The following is a 23143-nucleotide window of genomic DNA, read 5'->3' on the forward strand; positions in this document are numbered from 1 at the left end:
TATATATATATATATATATATATATATATATATATATATATATATATATATATATAAAATTTTCAGTAAAATATCAAACTAGATTAAATCAATGGATGAACCAAATCTGTCAAATTTGAATCGTTCATACTTATAATTTTAAATCGCCGTTTTGAATGCCTTAACGATAATCAATTTGGTTGAAAATTTTTAGAGATCTACACATTAAGACCTAAAAATTGAACGGTTGAGATGCCAAAATATGATCAAAAAGTTAGTCTAATGCCCTATCTTCTCAAATATGTGTTACGTGTTATGTACATTATCAAAGTATTACTATATCTTATATTTTGTTTATGTAAAATATATTTCAATATCATAGGACTTCCCCTATTTTGTTTTCCTTTTTGTCATCTCAGATATAATAATGACTTAATGTACAACACAGACAAACTGCAATTCCAACTCTATGATACAAAAATGAATATAATTTTTCAAAAAAAAAAGAAAAAGTAATAGATGTTAAAGGAAAAACACATTATGTGTATTCGTCAAAGAAACTGATGAAAGAGGGAATCAAGGAATTGCAATCACATCACAATCTGCATTTACTATCATTATTGTAATTGATGTTAATCGATGTTTCCATTGTAATTCTATCCCTATATAAGGGGCTATGAAATGAAATGAGTAGATCAATTCCAATTCTAACTTTACTTTTACACATTATCGGCACGCTCAGAACCCATAGCCAAAGAAAAAAACCCTTGCAAACCCTAGAAATTTTTTTTTTCTGCCGCCCAAAACACAAAAAAAAAAAAAAAAAAAAATTTCTTCTTCTCTCCCCGGCCGCGCAGCCAGCAGCAGCCCCGCGCATCAGCCCGCATCAACCCCGTCGAGCATTACACGGGCCTCACCTGCTCCCCTTCACTGGAGCCTCACCTGCAGCCCATCCTAGCACCGATCCGAGCACCGATCCCTGCAGCACCAGACCCAGTCGCAGAGTCGCTTCCCCGCGCCTGCAGCAGCCTTCCCCGCGCTTGCAGCAGCCTGCCCACCGTGATACCTACAACGTAGCACCCCACTGCCCCTCGCACGCCTGCGAAACCCCCTGCCCGCGCAGCCCACCGCCTTGCAGAGGCCAGCGGCCTCACAACCAGCCTGCGCAGCCCAAGCCACCTGCAACACACTGCCAGCACAGACGGCAGACGGCCCGGTGCCCCCCCCCCCCCCGCCTGTATCAGGGCCCACCCAGCGTCGGTGCAGCCTACCCAACCCCGCGCTGCACCACCGATCCCAGCAGCCACTTTGCTGCACACCACAGGCAAGAACGCAGCAAACCAGAAAAAAAGAAGAAGAAAGAAGACGAGAAAAAAAAAGAAGAAAAAAGTGGTGACCGGGCCCAAAGAAAAGACCCGGCCCAAAGAAAAAAGAAAAAAAAAAAGCAAATTATGCCCTGTGGCCCAGAAAAAAAAAACAAGGTCCGTGGCCCACTGCTGAAAAGAGAGAGGAAGCGGCCCAATTTTTCTCAAGCCCAAAAAAAAATATCGCTACTCACGCCTGCATCAACACGCGCGTGCGCTAGGATTATTTTATTTGCTTGAAACCAAATATCTTCTCTTTTATTTATTTAATTTCATACTATGGTATATTTAATTGTTTATAATTAGAACTTTTGAGCATGTTTTTTTTTTTTTTTTTTTTTGAATCAAACCCAAACCCAAAGGGCGAGTGTCAATATATTCATCTCAGGCTAGAATAGGCCGTTACATATCTTTCCGCTGCCATCTATAGACAGACAAGAAGATAGTGGTAGTACCCATAATGATACATAGAAATAGACCAATTCATTAGACATTTAAAGACGTAGAGGTAGCGGATACCCTCTTTCGGTACTACTCCAGAGGCGCTAGAAGTACATAGAGTGTTCCTAATACAAGGAATTTATTGTAATTAGACAAACTAATAACATAGGGATGGGCCTAGGGCAAACACCCCAGCCCACCTTAGCAGCCCAAAAAGGACAGCCCCATGAAAAAGGCTAAAACTCGGGTCCGGCAAAGATTGGTTTGGCCCAAGCCCAAACTTCAACTTCCTCAGCCGACTGGCCGTGCGTACACCTCCGGCGTAGTTCCAGTGGTCTCCTCCGCCGCACCCCAATGTCGTCCCAACGACCCATGCCGCTACAACCCCCGCCGCCATGCCCTGAGTCGCAAAGCCCCACACCGAGCTACGCCGCCACAGAAACCACTGCACCACGTCGTGCTCCCCGATCCAGGATCCTCCACCGCCGCTCAGTCACCTTCGACTCACCGGATATGGAAATCCCTCAATGAGGTGCCCCACCCATGTACACACAACCACCGGCCTGAGGCCCCGTCGCTGGGACTCGCCGCCAAGCCATCCAGGCCCAAATCCCGAACCAAAACCTTCTCCAAGAAGCTTCCAGGCATATTTAGAATCCCCGTCCGGCAGCAGCCCTCACCGGCGAGGTGAACCACCGCCGACAAAGAGCGCCACCGGACGAGAACAAGTTAGCAACCCTAGACGCCTACCAGTCCGAGTTTTGCGGAGCTCTCCCCTTTAGCCCTAGATAATATTGATCTTTTTAAGCATGCCTTGTTACTTTAATTTATGTTTTATATGATTATCTTTAAGCATGATTTATCTCTTCAGCCAATTGGTTTCTCTCTTTTACATGGTATCAGAGCAGGACTAGATCCTGACTCTTCTCATCTGTTGCACTCTAACTTCTCGTGTAGCCTAATCCTCATTCCCTCATCATTCCGGCCAACATGGGCACCGACGATGTCCTCCTATCACCATCTAAAGATCACGGCAAGTCAAAAGCCGATTCCTCCAGTTCTCCTAGATCTGAGATGACGAAATCAGACCTTTCTAATCCCTTTTTCACCCATCACTCAGATCATCCAGGCCTAGTCCTAGTCTCTAAGCCCCTGAATGGAGACAATTACGCGGGATGGAAAAAGGCTATGACCCTAGCCCTGAATTCTAAGAACAAGCTTGGTTTTGTGAACGGCACAATAAAGGCTCCCTCAGAAGAAACAGACCCAGAAGGTTATGCGACTTGGTCGCGTTGTAATGATATGTTCCATTCTTGGATCATCAACACCATTGATTCAGAAATCACCGACAGTGTCATCTATTATCCTACTGCTCACGAAGTATGGGAAGACCTCCGTGAGCGATTCTTCCAAGGTAGTGCTCCGCGTATCTTCGAAATTCAGCGAGAAATCGCTTGTCTTCGTCAAGAACAGTTGTCAGTTTCAGCTTATTATACAAAATTGAAAGGATTGTGGGATGAACTAGCTTCCTATTCAGAGACATCTCGAGGAGCACAAGCAGAGCAATAAAGACTTATGCAATTTCTAATGGGACTGAATGAAACTTACAGTTCTTGTCGTGGCCAGATTCTCCTGATGAACCCTTTACCAACGGTTTGACAAGCTTATGCGGCAGTCTCTCAAGACGAGAAACAACGCTCACTTGGTGCTTCTCATCCTGGTGCGGAATCACCTTCAGGCGCAGCCATGGCAGTACGCAATCCTGGAAGACTCACTTTCAATTCAGGAAGAGGAGGACGGTTTGAGAGGAACGATCGGCATATCCAACGCCCAGAACGCAATTTTGCATCTCCAGAAGGACGCCGTTTTGATACCGAACGGCGGCAAGGCTCCGGCAGGGGGAGACCACATTGTACCTACTGTGGAGATCCAGGCCACTGGGTACAGACCTGCTATCAACTGATCGGGTATCCCCCAGGTCACCCCAAAGCGAAACAAGGCACATGCTTTTCGAAGCAATCCAGAGCAATTCCTACGGCAAATCAAGTCAATGAGTCTGTTGAAGATGATAGTGGGCCGCCGGTGACATTCACTGAAGCCCAATTTAAACAGTTTATGACTGCTTTTAGTAATCAGACTTTGAAGCCCAATTCAGATGCCAGCTCGAGTTCCAAAGCAAATGCCGTAACACAACCAGGTTTGTCTAAGGTCGTTTCCCGCAATTGGATTATTGATAGCGGTGCGACAGATCATATTACTTCATCTACACAATTATTACATAAAAATAATAATTGCTCATTCCCACCTGTTCTATTACCTAGCGGAGATAAAGTTAACATTTTTGCTAAAGGATCTTTACCTCTGAATACTATGTTTTATCTCCATGATGTGTTATCTGTGCCTAAATTTAAAGTCGACTTATTATCGGTTAGTCGATTGACGAGAGGATTCAACTATTCAGTGACTTTCTACCCATATTGGTGTATTTTGCAGGATCTGGCTACGAGGAGGACGATTGGTTTGGGTAAACAACGCAACGGCTTATATTATTTGGTGGCACTAGCGACGGAGAAATCCATGCCCGCTCCTTCTGTTCCCACCAAACGCCCGGCTTGTCATCTTACCATCACCTCCACTGATCTATGGCACAACCGCTTAGGGCATGTGTCATCCTCTTGTTTAAGTTTCATTGCTAAGACATTTTTGCATGTTTCCATTTCGTCTAATAATGCTTGCCACATATGTCCTTTGGCTAAGCAGAGTCGATTACCTTTTAATACTAGTACCATCTCTTCTGTCAAACCATTTGAAATTATTCATTGTGATATTTGGGGTCGATATCGATTTCCTTCTATTTCTGGTGCTCATTATTTTCTTACCATTGTTGATGACTATACACGTTTTACTTGGATTTTTTTAATGCGCCATAAAGATGAACCCCAATCACTCATTAAACAATTTTTCAACTATGTTATCACTCAATTTGATTCTCATATATATTAAAACTTTCCGTAGTGATAATGGTAGTGAATTCCTATCCCTTCGCTCTTTTTTCATTGATAAAGGTGTTGTTTTCCAACATTCTTGCGTTTACACGCCCCAACAAAATGGGGTTGTGGAACGCAAGCACCGCCACATTCTTCAAGTGGCTCGTGCCCTCAAATTTCAAGCACATCTCCCTTCTCAATTTTGGGGGGAGTGCGCTCTTACCGCAGTCCACATAATCAACCCCTTACCTTCTCCCACTCTCTCTTTCAAACGTTCACCCCTCTCATAAATTCGACCAACGTGCCATTCAGTCCGTTTTCATCGGCTATCCCATCAGTCAGAAAGCCTACAAGTTGTTTGACTTGTCTCGTAAGAAGGTCTTCACTAGCCGAGATGTCCAATTCCACGAAGCCATCTTTCCTTATTCTAATCAGCCCAGTTCTATTGCCTCCTCCTTGGACCATCAACCCGGCCCTATTCCCTTACTCCCTCACCCATCCACTTCCACCTCCGATTTTGACCTTCCTTTTTCCTCTCCTGCGTCGTCTTCCCCTAGTCCCTCTCTTTCGTCGTCCCCTTCTCCTGATCCCGTTCCACCCACTTTCCCTCCCTCCCCTCCGCCATCATCTTCGCCGCCCCCACCACCCGCCCTCCGCACCTATTCTCGCCGTCGTTCGACGCAGCCTTCGGTCCCCGACTCTATCCCATATGACCCTTCTTCGCCTGTTCCTTCTTCTTCTCTGGCGCGGATCTCTTCTTTGCCTGTTTCTCCTTCTTCTCCGGCGCCGGCGTTTCCTTCCCTATCACCCCTCCCCGCTCCTGCTCTGGCTGCTGACCTCGATCCTCTTCCCAATCCCGAGCCGGCCCCTCTCCTTCTCTCCAGCCGCCAGACCCGTCCACCAGACCGCCTCACCTATGCTATCTGCTCCACCGTTCCCTCATCCCAATTGTCCTCTTTGCTGCCAAGTCCGACCCGCGGTACCCGCTACCCATTGGCTAATTATGTCTCTTATCATCGGTATCTGCCACACCACTGAGCTTTCACGGCCACCATCAGCAATGTTACCGAGCCACGCACCTATTCCGAGGCTGTTGTTCATCCTGAATGGCAGGATGCTATGCTTTCCGAAATCCAGGCTCTTCAAGCCAACCGCACTTGGACTCTGACTCCACTTCCGGCTGGTAAGGTTCCTATTGGCTGTCGTTGGGTTTATAAGGTGAAACACCGCGCTGACGGTTCTGTTGAACGGTATAAAGCCCGTTTGGTTGCTAAGGGTTTTACTCAGTTAGAAGGGGTCGATTATCAGGAGACTTTTTCTCCTACTGCCAAAATCATTACTGTTCGCTGTTTGTTGGCTTTGGCTGCCGCTCGTGGTTGGCAATTGTATCAATTGGATGTCAATAATGCGTTCCTCCATGGGGATTTGACCGAAGAAATCTACATGTCTCCTCCGCCTGGTCTTCGGCGACAGGGGGAGGAGCATCTGGTATGCCGATTACACAAGTCTTTATATGGTTTGAAGCAGGCCTCACGGCAGTGGTTTGAGAAATTTTCTGATGCTGTACGGTCAGCCGGGTATGTCCAATCTAAAGCTGATTATTCATTGTTCACTAGAAAGCATGGGGATTCATTTACTGCGCTTTTGATTTATGTTGATGACATATTGATTACCGGGAATGATTTGAAGGCAATTGCTGCACTCAAAACCTTTTTACATACTCAATTTCGTCTCAAAGATCTTGGTGACTTGAAGTATTTTCTTGGTATTGAAGTTTCGAGTTCTAAACGTGGTATTTTTATATGTCAACGTAAGTATGCTCTGGAGATTATTGAAGACGCAGGGTTACTAGGAGCTGCACCTGTGGATACTCCTATGGAGAAAGGTTTTAAATTGTCTGATCATAGTGATTTGCTCAAAGACCCCGGAAAGTACAGAAGGTTAGTTGGCAGGCTTATATATCTCACAGTTTCTCGACCCGACATCACTTATGCAGTCCATGTCCTCAGTAGATTTATGAACCAACCAAGAAAAATGCATTGGGAGGCAGCATTGAGAGTAGTACGTTATCTAAAAGGTGCTCCTGGACAAGGTCTTTTTTTCTCTTCCATTAATGATCTAAAGTTGAGAGCTTATTGTGACTCTGATTGGGCAGGATGTCCTGTCACCAGAAGATCTACCACCGGGTACTTTGTCTTTCTTGGGCCTTCCTTGATTTCTTGGAGGTCAAAACGTCAAAAAACAGTATCCTTGTCTTCAGCAGAGGCGGAATATCGTGCGATGACAGGAACGTGCTGTGAGTTGACTTGGTACGTTATCTGCTTAGAGATCTGGGCCTATCTCTTCGTGAACCAGCCTTGCTGTTTTGTGATAACAAGGCAGCACTACACATTGCGGCCAATCCCGTATTTCATGAGCGAACCAGGCACATCGAGATGGACTGCCACTACATTAGAGACAAGATTCTAGATGGTTCAGTAACCACGAGGTATGTGAATTCTGCTTATTAGCTTGCCGATGTCCTTACTAAGCCTTTGGGGAAGGATATCTTTGTTCCTATGATTCGCAAGTTGGGAGTGCAAGACATCCACTCTCCAACTTGAGAGGGAGTGTAAGGAAACTAATCTGTCATATCTTGTCATATCTTTTATATTAAAGCTGATTTCCCCTAGATGTAAGTTGTATAATAGCTGTAACTTTCCTTCCTTGTAATATAGGTAGTAAACGGGTTCCTGACTTGTAGGAACTGTTTTCAATCACACTTGTATAAAGCAATTGTTTCTGTATCAATGAGAATTATCTCTTCAGCCAATTGGTTTCTCTCTTTTACACAAATGAGAAAGATGTTCAATTGATGTCAGAAATGGATCGAGGATTTTGTTGTTGGAAAGGTCCAAGGTCACCAAATGTGACGGACTTCCTATTGATGTTGGAAGTCGACTGGAGATCGAGTTCAAGATGTTGTGAGTCTTAGATATTTTAGGATTACTATTAGGAGTAGAATTATACTAATTGTATAGAATCGGGATTGTAATTGTGATTTGATTACTTTCCTTGTTAGTCTAGAATTAGGGTTGCATAAGATTGTATAAATTGCCTCTGCACATGTAATTAAAAATATATTGTATTGTGTTCATCATCAAAAGCTTCTTATTCTCCAAAGCTTCTTAGTTTTAACTCAAGAAATGTCCAAGGTCTCCAAAGGTGAAAGATTTCCAATTGATGTTTGAAGTGCACCAGAGATTGAGTTGTTGGAAAGGTTCAAGGTCTCCAAATGTGAAAGACTTCCTATTGACATTGAAAGTTTACCAGAGATTTGTTTATCTGAAAGAAGAAGCTCGATGACATTATCTGTTTGATTGTTGCAAACTATGCCATTCCACCTGTAGCTGTCTTCCCCAAGCCAAGAGTCGAGCACAGACAAAGGATCTATAAGGTCATGCTTGAATTCAAGGAGAGCCTTTCTCTCTTCCTTGATGCAAGCAACATTGGAACTCTCATGAAAAGCCGTAGTGGAAATTGGAAAATTGTTGTGGCTTCAAGGAAAACAAAAGAATATTGAATTAAAGGAAACAAATTAGCAAGAATAAAATGCTAAAAGGAAGCAGCTGCTTTGCGGCCAAGCCATTGCAGTAAGGAAGTAGATAACTAGTATGAGAGCTCACTTTCTACTCACTTTATCATACTGCAAGGAACACATGTATCACAATGGTCTAGTCAGACACTGTACTTCAACTGCGTGACAAAAATTCAGAAGCTAGGGTATATGATTGCCTCACTAAATTATTTGCGCGAAGTTCTTTTCCTTTCATTTCCTCCTTTCTTTCCTTTCTTCTTTTCCTGGCCTGAATATTTTTTGATGGATGGATGAAGTTCCTCAACAAGCTTTACATGTCAATATTTGTATTCGTAGCCCAGAAAACTTGATGAATTTCTATTAGTACAGCCGTTCCCAATATTTAAATTCCCTTCTGCTATAAGCTTAGTAAAACAGTTATCGTTCTTCGAAGGAAAACATTAAAGAGATCGACGCGCATTGCTTTCCAATCACAATTAACATAGTAGAATTCTTGAAGAAGAGTGTTTATCTTAGTCATCCCATTCACATTTCACATGGGATGTTCAGTGCTTATGATATCCATGGGGGCCTTCTTCTGAGGACAAGTTTCCTATTCACCACACTCTGCAAAATGAAGTATCTGTGTGGCTGCTTATTCCTTTCATACTGTACGCCGAACAACACAGGCAGCAGCATGAAATACACGAGTACTATTCATCATCATCATCATAGGTTAGTTGATGAGAGAATTTAATTCCGGTACCACATTTTTGCAAGAGAACTGCCAATTTGGCAAATATTGTGGGTCAACATTTCTCAAAGATGGCATACTGACTTTCTAGCAGACCTTGCAGCATTGGTGGACTGACCAAAACCGAACAGGTTTCTCGGCATGTCGAATGTCAGTTAGGCTTGATTGCCGCACGTTGGTACCAAGAAATGGTGCAAAAACGTAGTGTGGTGGGCAGTTTGGACCAAAACCGACCCAGCTTGCACCTGAAACTTTGTTTCTAATAGAAGGTTCAAGGCTCTAAATACACTTCTATGCAACGACCAAGTTGTTGTTGTTGCCTGAAACTTTGTTTCTAATAGAAAGCTCAAGGCTCCAAATACGTACACTATGCAATGACCAAGTTGTTGTTGTTGTTTCTCTGGGTCTAGCAATACCCAAGATGTCATCAGGAACAGCTTCAACTACCATCATATTTTTAATTTTTTTTTTAATACTAGTTCAGAACTTCAGATTGTGTAAAGCTTCATTTATTTTTGCTGATGGATTGCACAAAGGTTCAGGCCGGCCATTATCCTCTTCGGCAATAAGAAGTGAAATTCATTCTGAGCAGTCAAAACACCTCCATGAACAAGTGCTGCACTCTCGCTACTCCAATGATATGGAGGTGAAGGCTTTTTCCTATTCTCTGTTTGGGTTTGCTGTTTTACTGTCAATAACTTATCATCATATTGTAACTGTTTAGTGTATTTCTCCACCAATTTCATATTTTGTCTGTTTTACATTTCCTCTTTCAACTTACATTTCAGAGAGATAGAACTTTTGTTCATGCTGACAGACACTTTTTTTTTTTTTTTTTGGCAAGGAGCAAACAAACACTCCTACTTATATAATGATCATATTTCAGATAGATGCAGGTCTATATACCCAATCTATCTAAATTTCTAGTAACAAAAAAACACAATAATTATAAATTATAAATTACAAATTATTATACATTTTTCAGTTCAATCAACCTTCTTCCAGGCCCTTAAACTCCTCGATAAACGAGTCACTTCCAAAAACAGAAGCAAAGCTTGTCTTTCATATTGTCAAGAAACTGGAAGTAAGCATGTCTCCATGACCTCTTTATCACCAAACTTCCAAAAACAACCCAAAATCCTACAATGAACCCCAATGCTGTGCTTGCATAGAACCATAAATTTCCATACTTATCTTCTTCATCTTCCTCAACCTTCACATCTGGATCATTAGGGGACGTTGAGCTGCATTGGATTGGCAATGGGGGTCCACAAAGTCCGGAGTTTCCTTCAAATGAGGATGGATCAAAGGTGGGGAATTGGTTGGCTGATGGGATTGGCCCAGAGAAGTTGTTGAATGACAAATTCAATTTGCTTAGTGAAGTCATAGAGGTCATGTCTGAAGGAATTAAACCCCAAAGATGGTTACTAGAGAGGTCAAGTGCTTCTAACTTATGTAAGCTTCCGATACCCTCTGGTATCTTTCCTGTCAAATGATTATGGGATAAGTTCAAGCTACCCAATGCCATAAGATTTTTCACCTCTTCTGGTATTTCTCCCCATAGGTTATTACTTGACAGGTCAAACTTTTTGATGAGTCCTATGACATGATCAATATATTCATATTCTACTCCTTTCACATTTAAGTCTATATGCACACGATTAGTCGACGTCAAGTTCATCATCCTGTCGCTACGCAAGCTATCTCCTGTTGTCATTTGTTTCAAACCACCAAGACATGCAGGAATGGAGCCAGATATATTATTTTGGGAAAGGTCTAAAACCTGAAGAGAGGAGAGATGGCATAATTGATGAGGAATATTTCCTGTGAACTTGTTGGCTTTTAGAAGTAAATAAGACAATGTATGAAGGTTTTCTCCAATACAATCTGCTATGGTGCCGGAAAAGTTGTTTCCTGTCAGATCAAGTGCAGAGAGATTTCTGCAAGTTTGCAAAGACGACTCAAGATTCCCAGAAAGATTGTTGTTGCTTAATCTCAACCATTTGAGTGATGGTAGTTGGGAGCACATGGAGCTTGGGATTTCGCCAGATAGATTGTTATTTGAAAAGTCTATGACCTCCAAATCTTGCAAACCAGTCCAATCCCTAGGAATATTTCCGGAGAAATAATTCCTTGAGAGATCAAGAGCCTCCAATGACTTCATTTTACTCAAGGAAGGGGGAACACTGCCAGTTAGACTATTCCTAGAAAGACCTAGGATTTGTAAATTTGACATCTCATGGCCAATGTTCAAAGGAATAGGCCCTGAAAATCTATTTCTTGACAAGCTTAGATATGTTACATTTGGCCAAAGTGGAAAGAAGCCTACCAAGCTGTTGGCTTTCAAAATAACGGATTGAAGAGTAGAACTCACAGACTTAGGAAGGTTTCCTCTTAACTGGTTATGAGATAAATCCACATCCCAAAGGAATGGTGAAAATCTCCAAAACCAATCGGGTATTGTATCTGAAATTCTGACTCTCCGAAGAATTAATTCCTCGAGGAATTTTTGACTTCTGAGCCACACTGGAAAAGCAGTATCCATTAGTTTACAATCCCTGATATTAAGAGATGTAATGTCACGCCCCGAATTTTAAATACAATTAAAATCCGAAACATGAATTATACAACTTAATAGAATAAACGTCCTGAATTTTTTTCTCACAACTACCACACTTCACACCTCTCAATAATACATCTCACAATTTACAAAGCTGTAAACTGAAACAAAAACTCTAACCCGCACGAACTCCGCCTTGATCTTCCTGACCTGTAGGATTTCCCGCTACACCATTTGAATTTAATAGTGCACCGGGAATTGGCAACAACACAAAACCCGGTAAGCTTTAAAGAAATCTTTAAAGCTCGTATGAGTAAACAAGAAAGGAAGGTTAATTTTATTAAATTTTACTTCTTTTAACTTGAGTAAAACAACCAACAATCACAACATCTGCAAGAAAACATCAAGAACTCACAGAAATCCACAAGAAACCCATTTCCACAATTCTCAAATCACAATACACCACACTGGTCCTACAACCTTCCACCACCTATATCACCACTTTTGTCTACCCCGACAACACGTTAGAGCTCTAACTACATCGTCACTTGTCACCTTGGCCTAGGTTCAATTGATAACGATGTACTTAATAACCCTCGAACTTTGGGCCCACAGCCTTTAGAACGATTCACTGGGTCACTTAATAACCCTCGAACTTTGGGCCCACAGCCTTCAGAACGATTCACTGGGTAACTTAATAACCCTACATTCTCCAACTCTAGACATCCCACAATGTCAACCATGAATATCAACATGAACTCACCAATTATGATCGTCACAAATAAATATGGTATGTCACATCTCAAACCATAATAATTAAATCACCACAATTCAACACTCTTCAATGTCACACCATTCCACATATAATCACGTAAATATATATATATGTAATTATCCGCTCAGGAATAATCACTAATACCAACTATAGTTCACATGCAATAAAACCAAGAAATTCATTTTGTATAATTAAAATCGTTTTACTTACCTATGGACCGTAGTTGATCAAGTCCATATGATTTTAAAACAAATATTTATTCCACAAATATTTTCACACAATTGCGACAAATAAAGTAATTAAATTTATTCGGTTCGTAATATGAACCAAATGAGCACAGTGAGGTTTACTCACATCGATATTCCCGCTGCGTCTTCAATTCAACACAATACACACCAAAACCGCTCACCCAAGGAAGACCGTCAATCACCTAATCAAACATGACCTTAACTTAGACAATAACTCAAAAACATACTCAAACGGCAATCCAACGGTCGGATTGAAATTAAATGATAACCCAACGGTCTGATCCTCACGGATCGTCTATTGGATCATCCTCCAAAAATTATCATGAAGATCCAACGGTCAGATCTTCCTGAATCGTCCTTACAAACATCTCCACAAATTTATATGAAAATCAGACGGTCGGATTCTCACGAATCGCCTTCCAAAACCCTAATTCACAATTATGCGAAGATCCAACGGTCGGATCTTCGCCCGTGACCACACAAAGTCATCGGGACAGTCATACGATCAACATATCTAAATTTGAAGTAAAACCGACGGTCAGATCTTCGCAGATCGTAAACCGAAAGTAATGCTTAAAAACCGAAACCCTAGCATGCATCAACTTTCTCCAAAATGATATTATAATATATCCAGACGACCGTATCGATGCGTAGAATCTAAAACTGTAAAGAAATCACATTTTTGACCCCCGGAGGGGGCCGGAAAAGGTCGCCGGAAAAAGGGCAGAGCCGCCGCCGACCACCGCCAATGGTGGCGGGGCCTGGCTGCTCCTCTTCCTCTCATCAAGCTGAACAACTTTCATAACTAGCATGAAGTCTGAAAATGACCGGAAGGGGTCGAAAATTACCTTGAACAGTATAAAGGTGGCCGGAATTTTCCAGAAACCGGCGAGAATTTCCAGAAACCGGCGAGCTCGATTTTCGACGTAGAAACTTCAATTTCAGGCCTCGATGCCTTCTAGAGAGTTGTTAATAACATCAAGGGGAACCCACTGGAAAAAGAATCAATCAAAACGATGCACTACAGCTCGAGATATACCGATCGAAAGATTTTCGTTTCGGATTGAAAACTTACCGAGCTCCGACGAACGTGAAACCGGTCACTCTAGGTGCAATCCTCCTAGTATGATGATCAGCAGGTTGAGGGGAGTTCATGGAGCCAAGGATCGGAAGTTTTGGTGGCCGGAGCTAGGAGAAAACCGGCGTTGACCAAAATCGAGCTTAAATCGAAACCGGGCCGCCGCCGCCGCTAAGGCCGTGCCGCCGTGTAAGGCTGCCACAGACAGGTGCGCAAGGACCATACGAAGCCAATGGAAGAAGTTTGGTGAGGATCGGTGGCCGGAGGAGGAAGAAATAGCCGGAAGAAAATCGAAGGCGATTTCCGGTCGGGGGAGGGGCTGCAGCTCCGAGCTTCCATTTTTGGAAATTCTGAAAATATTTTCGGAAATTTCCGAAAATGGAAGCTTTATACTAATTTGGAAACATTTTCAAAAATCATAACTAATTCATACGAACTTCGATTTTTGCGTTCCGCATATGCACGCGATCGTGTCGACGAGCTCTACAACTTTCATGAAGGAAGTTTTCCCAAATTTTGAACGTATAAAAAGTCAACTTTCGCGAGCCCCTAAATAACATTCGTTTTCGAAAATTGATCGTTCGAACTAATTCCACAACTTCTCCGAGCCTCGTACTCGCTCCCACTATCGTGAAATCATTTCTAAAAATCCACGAAATTTAATTTGGATTTTTCGGGGTATTACAATCTACCCTCCTTAAAGAAATTTCGTCCCGAAATTTAAGTGCAAGTTAATTGCTCTCGATTACGGTTAACCTAACCATTGAATCTCCATCTTTCCCAAAACTGTAGTAATCTACAAAGCCACAGCCCTTTGTATAAAAATACATTCCTATAGCCACTAAATCCTTTCATCACGATGTAAATTCACAAAACAACTGCTCAACATCACTCCACATCAATTACACAAAATCATCACGTGGATCATCACATAGATCATCACTTAGATCTTCACAGAGATTATCTCATAGATCATCACCCTGTACTGGCATACAAGCACAGTAAAGACTCCCACAAAGCGTTTCGCTACTCCATTAGCATCACGGTAAATCTCTATAATAAAACTTAAGCATGCACTATTCTACACAACAATAGAGATGCATCACTCAAAACAAATCATTCTCAAAAGCACTCCAACAAAACATGTCACCCAGTGATGATGACTTGGGCTTGCTCAATCCTTGGGCTAAGCATTAGGGCTGGCCAATTGGGCCGAAGAAACCGAACCATCCACATTTCGAACCGGCCCGAACCAATTTGGGTTTAACATTTGGGCCTACCATTCGGGTCGAACAATTGGGCTTACTATTTGGGCCTACCAATCGGCCCACCAACTTTCAGCTCGACTACAATATGAAATTGTACATACCGTAGGTATACCGTATATATGTATGCATACCGTATAGACCGTATATACATATGTATACCGTACAAACCGTATATACGTATGCATACCATACAAACCGTATATACGTATGCATACCGTATATGCGTCCGTATATCAAGCATATACGAGATCCAAAAATATTTGTAGGAGGTAAGGTTCGAACTCCCGACCTCGAACACGAAGGTTTTGCTCCCAACCACTGAAGCAAGAGCTGCCTTCATTAATATATGCTCACGTGTTATATTTATTATGTCATAAGCGACATAAATAAAATAACGGGGGAGGCAATGTTCGAAACCTCAACCTGCTGCACGAAACCTTTGTCCCCAACCACTGGAGCACAAGCTGTGCTTAATATAATGTGTACAAATGTTATACTTATTATGTCATAAGCGAACATAATAAAAATAAACGAGAGGCAAGGTTCGAACCTCTGACCTCTTGTACAAGAGCTTTGCTCTTCAACCACTAGAGCACCAGCTGCTCTCGTTACTATCCATGCAACTCCTTTTATTTATTCTATAATAAGCGATAGAATAAAAACAAACTGTCGGTACACTCCACGTGCCACAACACGTCTCTTCCGTGATTTACGGAAAGCAGATCACTTTTGGCGAAAGCTGTCTGCCACAGCGTCTCGAGATTCGCTCGGTCCCCTTACACGCTCTCCACGCGCCAACAGCTTTTCCGGGTTTCTGGGCGACTTTAATCCAACGCGTGGATTCAAATTCTGAGATCGTTCATCCAACGGTGGAGATCTGCTCACCTTGTTCTATAAATAGGTGCATTCTGGAGACGCGACTGTTCACTCCAAAGGAAAAGAAATTTTCTTCCGAGCTCAAGCCTTTCTCTCTCAACTCTTCAGCCTTTCTCTTCTCAAATCCCCAGTTTTTTTCACTCTCAGATCTTCAATCTTTTCCTCCAAATCTTCAATCCTTCTTTCTCAGATCTTTTCTTCCATTTGAAGATTCGATCTCTTCTTTCCTCTGAACTTTCAGATCTCCAATACCCCTTCATCGACCTTAATCCTTTTAACAACAACTCCTTCAAACACTCGACAACTTTACTCTTCGATCTTCACATCCCCTCAACCCATCACCATGGAACCACGAACTCTGCAACTGATGGAGCTACAAACCCAGCAACAAATCGAGGATGGAGGAAACAACCAAGCAGCCGGGAGTAGTGCCAACACAGATTTCTGGCGAAGCCGTGCCAGGTGGGTTCCTACTCCAGATCAAATAAGGATCCTCAAGGATCTTTACTACGACAAGGGAGTTAAGTGCCCAACTACAGAGCACATTCACGAGATCTGTCTCCAGCTGAACCAGTATGGACATGTTGAGGGCAAGAACATTTATTTTTGGTTCCAGAATGTCAGGGCTCGAGAGAAGCAGATGAAGAGGTGCAATCAGGCTGCTCAAGTGCCCATGGGAACTAGTTCTCCTGGTACTGGTGGATCCATTGATCTCAATTTTGGGTCCACTGGTTCTACTGGTGCTGGTGGATCCATCGACATCAATTTTGGGCCAGCTGGTGGATCCATTGACATCAATTTTGGGTCCACTAGTTCTACTGGTGCTGGTGGATCCATTGATCTCAATTTTGGTTCCACTGCTTCTACTGGTAATGAAGGATTTATTTACTTAAATTTTGTTTCATAATCTTCCTCACCCTTCAATACTAATACCAGTACAACTCTTTTGGCACAACAGGAGGACAATCTTCCATGGAACAACGAGGAGGAGTTCGCCAGGAGTTTGAAACTCTTCTTCTGTTCCCCGTGCACGGCGAGGACGTCTATGGTAACCCGAAGACTACTTCCGAGGAAGGTAGCGCATATGATTACTATTTCGGTGGCTCAGGCGGTTACAACCGTGGATCTCCAGTTTCTCTTGAGCTCAGCCTCAACCCATCCGGAGCTACTGATTAGGCTTAGTATAGCGTAGTGCCAATTTCCTTTTTGTAATATTAAATCAATAAGATGGTGTGCATGTTTTCTTTTCTTTTTGTTTAACCAACAACAACACCAAGGATCGAACCTTGGTCACCCAATACTATTTTCAAAACCATAAACAACTCTACTGCACACATCTTTCATAATGATGCAATAAAAACAATCACTCAAAAACAATCCAACAATCAATTAAGTAGCATCGAGGTCTAGCTAGTATCCTCTGAGTCAAACCAAACACAAACAATTTCATCGATAGGATTAGGGATTTATAAAGCTAAACACATCCTGAGTTAGCTAGGAAAAACCCACGTCTTTAGAGTTACTCTTACAACTCTTATAGAATCTCGATAATTCCATCTATCAATTGCTTCAACAAAAACTCACCACAATTCAATCCCTAACATTTAGCGATTCAGAAATCGAATCAAACTCCATATCACATAGTAATTCACTTGAACCACTATGGATACCTAACAAAGTCACTAAAATCAATATCCGAAATTGCGTTTAACTATATCACCTAAAATCAATCACCAAAGGCACACACTCTCATCCAACATCATTCACAAGAACTGATTCTAACTCTCCCAATTAATTACACCAAAATCAACTCCATTGCAAAACTTTAAGTGTCCCGCCTACTTAAACTTAAAACACACAACAATTCAACTTCACTGCAGTCCATCTCCATACTATGATCCAAAACTTAAGAAAACTAGTTCACCACACAAAGGCCACAAAATTCAATTTCATTCACTTGAACAAAACTATATTCACAAGTCACGGTCAGGTCATCAACCCATGGTGTTCAAATGAATAAATTTCAAATCCAGTTTTCCTTGTGAATCGTAACGTATCGTTCCAAAATGATGCAAGCAACATCAACCACGTATATAAGACACATCTCGCGAACTCAATTCAAATTCCAAATCACCAAAACTACTACTAATTCCAATTCTACCAACAATCCTGATTCTGAAGGAATTATAGTACTCAACGACAACCCAACAATGGTCTCTCATCTCTAACCATCGAGCACAAAATAAAACTCTTGTCTCGCACCTTAAACCCTGCTTAACAACTTACAAGCACAAGGAAGAAGTAACCACAATAATTTCTTCCCTAACCTCAACCCCACTAACAAACTCCACAAGGACATCTCATTACAAAACAAGATATTTAATCCTTGATACGTACATCCCATCCAAAAACATCTGTATATCCAACTTAAGAAGGAAAAATCTCTATCAATTTATACTCGTATCCAACCTGGGTACATGCATAGGTCAACATCATGCCTTCAACCAAACACTTCTACGTACAAAAGAAACTCATTTCCATAAACAATCCTCACCGACTCATCAGAGTTAAATCCGGAGGTTTCCATTCCTCGAAGATTGCAACTCTCGGAAGCAAAACTTATTCTAAAACGAACCTACAAGAAAATTCTACCGTCCTACGGACTTACACACTGTCTAGACCCCATACTAAGACATACCCAATGATTATACCAGTACCGAAGAGTATATGATGAGGATCCGCTGCAGACGGGCCATCACTCGGGGAGTACTGATTATCACCAAATATGTACCTTACGCTCTGATACCAAACTGTCACGCCCCGAATTTTAAATACAATTAAAATCCGAAACATGAATTATACAACTTAATAGAATAAACGTCCTGAATTTTTTTCTCACAACTACCACACTTCACACCTCTCAATAATACATCTCACAATTTACAAAGCTGTAAACTGAAACAAAAACTCTAACCCGCACGAACTCCGCCTTGATCTTCCTGACCTGTAGGATTTCCCGCTACACCATTTGAATTTAATAGTGCACCGGGAATTGGCAACAACACAAAACCCGGTAAGCTTTAAAGAAATCTTTAAAGCTCGTATGAGTAAACAAGAAAGGAAGGTTAATTTTATTAAATTTTACTTCTTTTAACTTGAGTAAAACAACCAACAATCACAACATCTGCAAGAAAACATCAAGAACTCACAGAAATCCACAAGAAACCCATTTCCACAATTCTCAAATCACAATACACCACACTGGTCCTACAACCTTCCACCACCTATATCACCACTTTTGTCTACCCCGACAACACGTTAGAGCTCTAACTACATCGTCACTTGTCACCTTGGCCTAGGTTCAATTGATAACGATGTACTTAATAACCCTCGAACTTTGGGCCCACAGCCTTTAGAACGATTCACTGGGTCACTTAATAACCCTCGAACTTTGGGCCCACAGCCTTCAGAACGATTCACTGGGTAACTTAATAACCCTACATTCTCCAACTCTAGACATCCCACAATGTCAACCATGAATATCAACATGAACTCACCAATTATGATCGTCACAAATAAATATGGTATGTCACATCTCAAACCATAATAATTAAATCACCACAATTCAACACTCTTCAATGTCACACCATTCCACATATAATCACGTAAATATATATATATGTAATTATCCGCTCAGGAATAATCACTAATACCAACTATAGTTCACATGCAATAAAACCAAGAAATTCATTTTGTATAATTAAAATCGTTTTACTTACCTATGGACCGTAGTTGATCAAGTCCATATGATTTTAAAACAAATATTTATTCCACAAATATTTTCACACAATTGCGACAAATAAAGTAATTAAATTTATTCGGTTCGTAATATGAACCAAATGAGCACAGTGAGGTTTACTCACATCGATATTCCCGCTGCGTCTTCAATTCAACACAATACACACCAAAACCGCTCACCCAAGGAAGACCGTCAATCACCTAATCAAACATGACCTTAACTTAGACAATAACTCAAAAACATACTCAAACGGCAATCCAACGGTCGGATTGAAATTAAATGATAACCCAACGGTCTGATCCTCACGGATCGTCTATTGGATCATCCTCCAAAAATTATCATGAAGATCCAACGGTCAGATCTTCCTGAATCGTCCTTACAAACATCTCCACAAATTTATATGAAAATCAGACGGTCGGATTCTCACGAATCGCCTTCCAAAACCCTAATTCACAATTATGCGAAGATCCAACGGTCGGATCTTCGCCCGTGACCACACAAAGTCATCGGGACAGTCATACGATCAACATATCTAAATTTGAAGTAAAACCGACGGTCAGATCTTCGCAGATCGTAAACCGAAAGTAATGCTTAAAAACCGAAACCCTAGCATGCATCAACTTTCTCCAAAATGATATTATAATATATCCAGACGACCGTATCGATGCGTAGAATCTAAAACTGTAAAGAAATCACATTTTTGACCCCCGGAGGGGGCCGGAAAAGGTCGCCGGAAAAAGGGCAGAGCCGCCGCCGACCACCGCCAATGGTGGCGGGGCCTGGCTGCTCCTCTTCCTCTCATCAAGCTGAACAACTTTCATAACTAGCATGAAGTCTGAAAATGACCGGAAGGGGTCGAAAATTACCTTGAACAGTATAAAGGTGGCCGGAATTTTCCAGAAACCGGCGAGAATTTCCAGAAACCGGCGAGCTCGATTTTCGACGTAGAAACTTCAATTTCAGGCCTCGATGCCTTCTAGAGAGTTGTTAATAACATCAAGGGGAACCCACTGGAAAAAGAATCAATCAAAACGATGCACTACAGCTCGAGATATACCGATCGAAAGATTTTCGTTTCGGATTGAAAACTTACCGAGCTCCGACGAACGTGAAACCGGTCACTCTAGGTGCAATCCTCCTAGTATGATGATCAGCAGGTTGAGGGGAGTTCATGGAGCCAAGGATCGGAAGTTTTGGTGGCCGGAGCTAGGAGAAAACCGGCGTTGACCAAAATCGAGCTTAAATCGAAACCGGGCCGCCGCCGCCGCTAGGGCCGTGCCGCCGTGCAAGGCTGCCACAGACAGGTGCGCAAGGACCATACGAAGCCAATGGAAGAAGTTTGGTGAGGATCGGTGGCCGGAGGAGGAAGAAATAGCCGGAAGAAAATCGAAGGCGATTTCCGGTCGGGGGAGGGGCTGCAGCTCCGAGCTTCCATTTTTGGAAATTCTGAAAATATTTTCGGAAATTTCCGAAAATGGAAGCTTTATACTAATTTGGAAACATTTTCAAAAATCATAACTAATTCATACGAACTTCGATTTTTGCGTTCCGCATATGCACGCGATCGTGTCGACGAGCTCTACAACTTTCATGAAGGAAGTTTTCCCAAATTTTGAACGTATAAAAAGTCAACTTTCGCGAGCCCCTAAATAACATTCGTTTTCGAAAATTGATCGTTCGAACTAATTCCACAACTTCTCCGAGCCTCGTACTCGTTCCCACTATCGTGAAATCATTTCTAAAAATCCACGGAATTTAATTTGGATTTTTCGGGGTATTACATGTAAGATTGAAGATAGGAATCCAGTCATGACTGACGTTGAAAACCAAAGAGTTAGATGCCTCGCTGGATAGCATAAACCAGTCCAATCTGCTAGTGTTCCGAAAATGATTTTCGGATATAAAGCCTTCCCATGAACAACCCGCGAGAAACAAGTACTTTAACTCTCTAAGTTGTCCGATGCTTTCTGGAATAGTTCCATTCATTTTTGAGTTGTCGTTAAGGTCCAGCAACTGTAAATGTGGCAGATTTCCTATCCATGTTGGAAGTGGACCTGAGATTGCAGTCCATGAGAGGCGCAGCTCCTGCAAATGCGAAAGATTTCTGATTGATATCGGAAATGGACCAGAGATTGGGTTTGAGGAAAGGTTCAAGGTCTGCAAATTTGAAAGATGTCCAATCGATATTGGAAGTGGACCAGAGATTGAGTTGTCGGAAAGGTCCACGGTCTGCAAATTTGAAAGATTTCCGATTGATATCGGAAGTGGACCAGAGAATAAATTGTTGTAGAGGTTCAAGGTCTGCAAATTTGAAAGATGTCCAATCGATGTTGGAAGTGGACCAGATATTGAATTGCGAGAAAGATCCAAGGTTTGCAAATGTGAAAGATTTCCGATTGATATTGGAAGTGGACCAGAGAACGAATTGTTGTAGAGGTCCAAGGTTTCCAAATGCGAAAGACTACCAATTGACGTTGAAAGTGTACCAGAGATTTGTGCATCCTGAAGACGAAGATCGATGATGTTGCCTGTTTGGTTGTTGCAGACTATGCCGTGCCAGTTGCAGCAGTTTTTGCCAACCCAAGAATGAAGCGAAAGCAAAGGATCTTGAAGACCTTGCTTGAATTCAAGGAGGGCCTTCCTCTCTTCCTCAATGCAAGCTGCATTGGACCTCTCATCATCGACAGTATTGGAGTTGGCAAATATTGTTGTGGCTTCAAGGAAAATAGAAGAATATGGATTTAAGAAAAGAAGGAAACTAACAAGAGAAACAAGTTGAAAGGAAGCAGCTGCTACTTTGTGGCAAGCCATTGTGTTTGCTGCCGGGTAAGGAAGTAGATCATGGGTACCAGTCCCTCTAATTCATTGCTACTTATAATAATAATAGTCTCTACTCACTGTAGCTGTGTTTATACCAGTATATGGCGTACTCCAAATTATATATAGGCAATCTGGCATCACTTTGGTTAAGTGGGACCGTGGGAGTGCATAGATGATTAGATATATGAAAAAGGGTAGGAAGGTTTTATGGTTGCCTCACTAAGTATTTCTGGTTAAACAAAGATTGATATTTCTTCTATTAGCTTATTAAAATAAGTTGTAATGGAATTCTCATGGATGCTCAGCACAGCTTCTCCCGAAAAAAAAAAAAATGTTCAGCACAGTATGTGTGTCTGATAAAATAGACTTATTGTTGCTCAATACTTTGGAGTTTTGTTCAGGGGAGAAGTTTAATTACTAAAAACAGGAGTCACCAAACGCTATAACCTAGCTTACTTATTGTTGCTCAATACTTTGAAGTTTTGTCCAGAAGTTTGTTCTGTTTTTCATTGATAATATGAGTCTCTTTATATAGAGAATTACAAGTACAATCTTGATAAGTACAAGGATTTCGTATTCCATCTATGATATGGAAATCTAATATATTCTCTCCCTATTAAATCTAGATAAGTAATCGA

The 23143-nt window shown here is 41.8% G+C and overlaps 5 protein-coding genes and 1 long non-coding RNA gene across 6 annotated transcripts in view; 2 read left to right on the forward strand and 4 right to left on the reverse strand.

Moving 5' to 3' along the window:
- The window catches only part of LOC133716678 (uncharacterized), a 5865-nt gene extending 3684 nt beyond the window's left edge, over positions 1-2181 (reverse strand). Inside the window, exon 1 of the mRNA XM_062143354.1 lies at positions 1985-2181. Within this exon, the coding sequence (XP_061999338.1) occupies positions 1985-2181 (197 nt within the window). The remainder of the gene's footprint in view (positions 1-1984) is intronic.
- Positions 2182-2774: 593 nt separating this feature from the next.
- LOC133716679 (uncharacterized) lies at positions 2775-3353 on the forward strand. Its single transcript, XM_062143355.1, has one exon. The coding sequence runs from the start codon at positions 2775-2777 to the stop codon at positions 3351-3353; it is 579 nt and encodes a 192-aa protein (XP_061999339.1).
- A 6685-nt stretch (positions 3354-10038) lies between these two features.
- LOC133716681 (receptor-like protein EIX2) lies at positions 10039-11502 on the reverse strand. Its single transcript, XM_062143356.1, has 2 exons — positions 11481-11502; positions 10039-11421 (listed from the first exon to the last, which is right to left on the reverse strand). The coding sequence occupies exons 1-2, from the start codon at positions 11500-11502 to the stop codon at positions 10112-10114; spliced, it is 1332 nt and encodes a 443-aa protein (XP_061999340.1). The 3' UTR covers positions 10039-10111.
- Positions 11503-11608: 106 nt separating this feature from the next.
- On the reverse strand, positions 11609-13908 carry LOC133713639 (uncharacterized). The gene is made up of 4 exons (XR_009848167.1): positions 13740-13908; positions 13513-13656; positions 12771-12846; positions 11609-11866 (listed from the first exon to the last, which is right to left on the reverse strand). It is a non-coding gene; the product is annotated as an uncharacterized LOC133713639 (long non-coding RNA).
- A 2257-nt stretch (positions 13909-16165) lies between these two features.
- On the forward strand, positions 16166-17115 carry LOC133713638 (protein WUSCHEL-like). The gene is made up of 2 exons (XM_062139672.1): positions 16166-16755; positions 16845-17115. Exons 1-2 carry the CDS (start codon positions 16230-16232, stop codon positions 17060-17062), a joined length of 744 nt encoding a protein of 247 aa, XP_061995656.1. The 5' UTR covers positions 16166-16229; the 3' UTR covers positions 17063-17115.
- Positions 17116-19061: 1946 nt separating this feature from the next.
- Positions 19062-22496, reverse strand: LOC133716682 (disease resistance protein BAK6-like). Its single transcript, XM_062143357.1, has 2 exons — positions 21504-22496; positions 19062-19070 (listed from the first exon to the last, which is right to left on the reverse strand). Exons 1-2 carry the CDS (start codon positions 22494-22496, stop codon positions 19062-19064), a joined length of 1002 nt encoding a protein of 333 aa, XP_061999341.1.
- Between the last annotated feature and the right edge of the window lie 647 nt (positions 22497-23143).

The sequence above is a fragment of the Rosa rugosa genome, chromosome 6 (genome assembly GCF_958449725.1).
Source record: "Rosa rugosa chromosome 6, drRosRugo1.1, whole genome shotgun sequence".
NCBI classification, from domain to species: domain Eukaryota; kingdom Viridiplantae; phylum Streptophyta; class Magnoliopsida; order Rosales; family Rosaceae; genus Rosa; species Rosa rugosa.

Bases quoted from the DNA above. Each gene is read 5' to 3' on its own strand.
- LOC133716682 (XM_062143357.1), bottom strand. From the start codon at position 22,496: ATGGCTTGCCACAAAGTAGCAGCTGCTTCCTTTCAACTTGTTTCTCTT.
- LOC133716679 (XM_062143355.1), top strand. From the start codon at position 2,775: ATGGGCACCGACGATGTCCTCCTATCACCATCTAAAGATCACGGCAAG.
- LOC133716681 (XM_062143356.1), bottom strand. From the start codon at position 11,502: ATGTGGATTTATCTCATAACCA. The intron at 11,422-11,480 runs GTTAAGAGGAAA...TTATTTTGAAAG, and splicing joins GTGGATTTATCTCATAACCA to CCAACAGCTTGGTAGGCTTC.
- LOC133713638 (XM_062139672.1), top strand. From the start codon at position 16,230: ATGGAACCACGAACTCTGCAACTGATGGAGCTACAAACCCAGCAACAA. The intron at 16,756-16,844 runs GTAATGAAGGAT...TTGGCACAACAG, and splicing joins TGGTTCCACTGCTTCTACTG to GAGGACAATCTTCCATGGAA.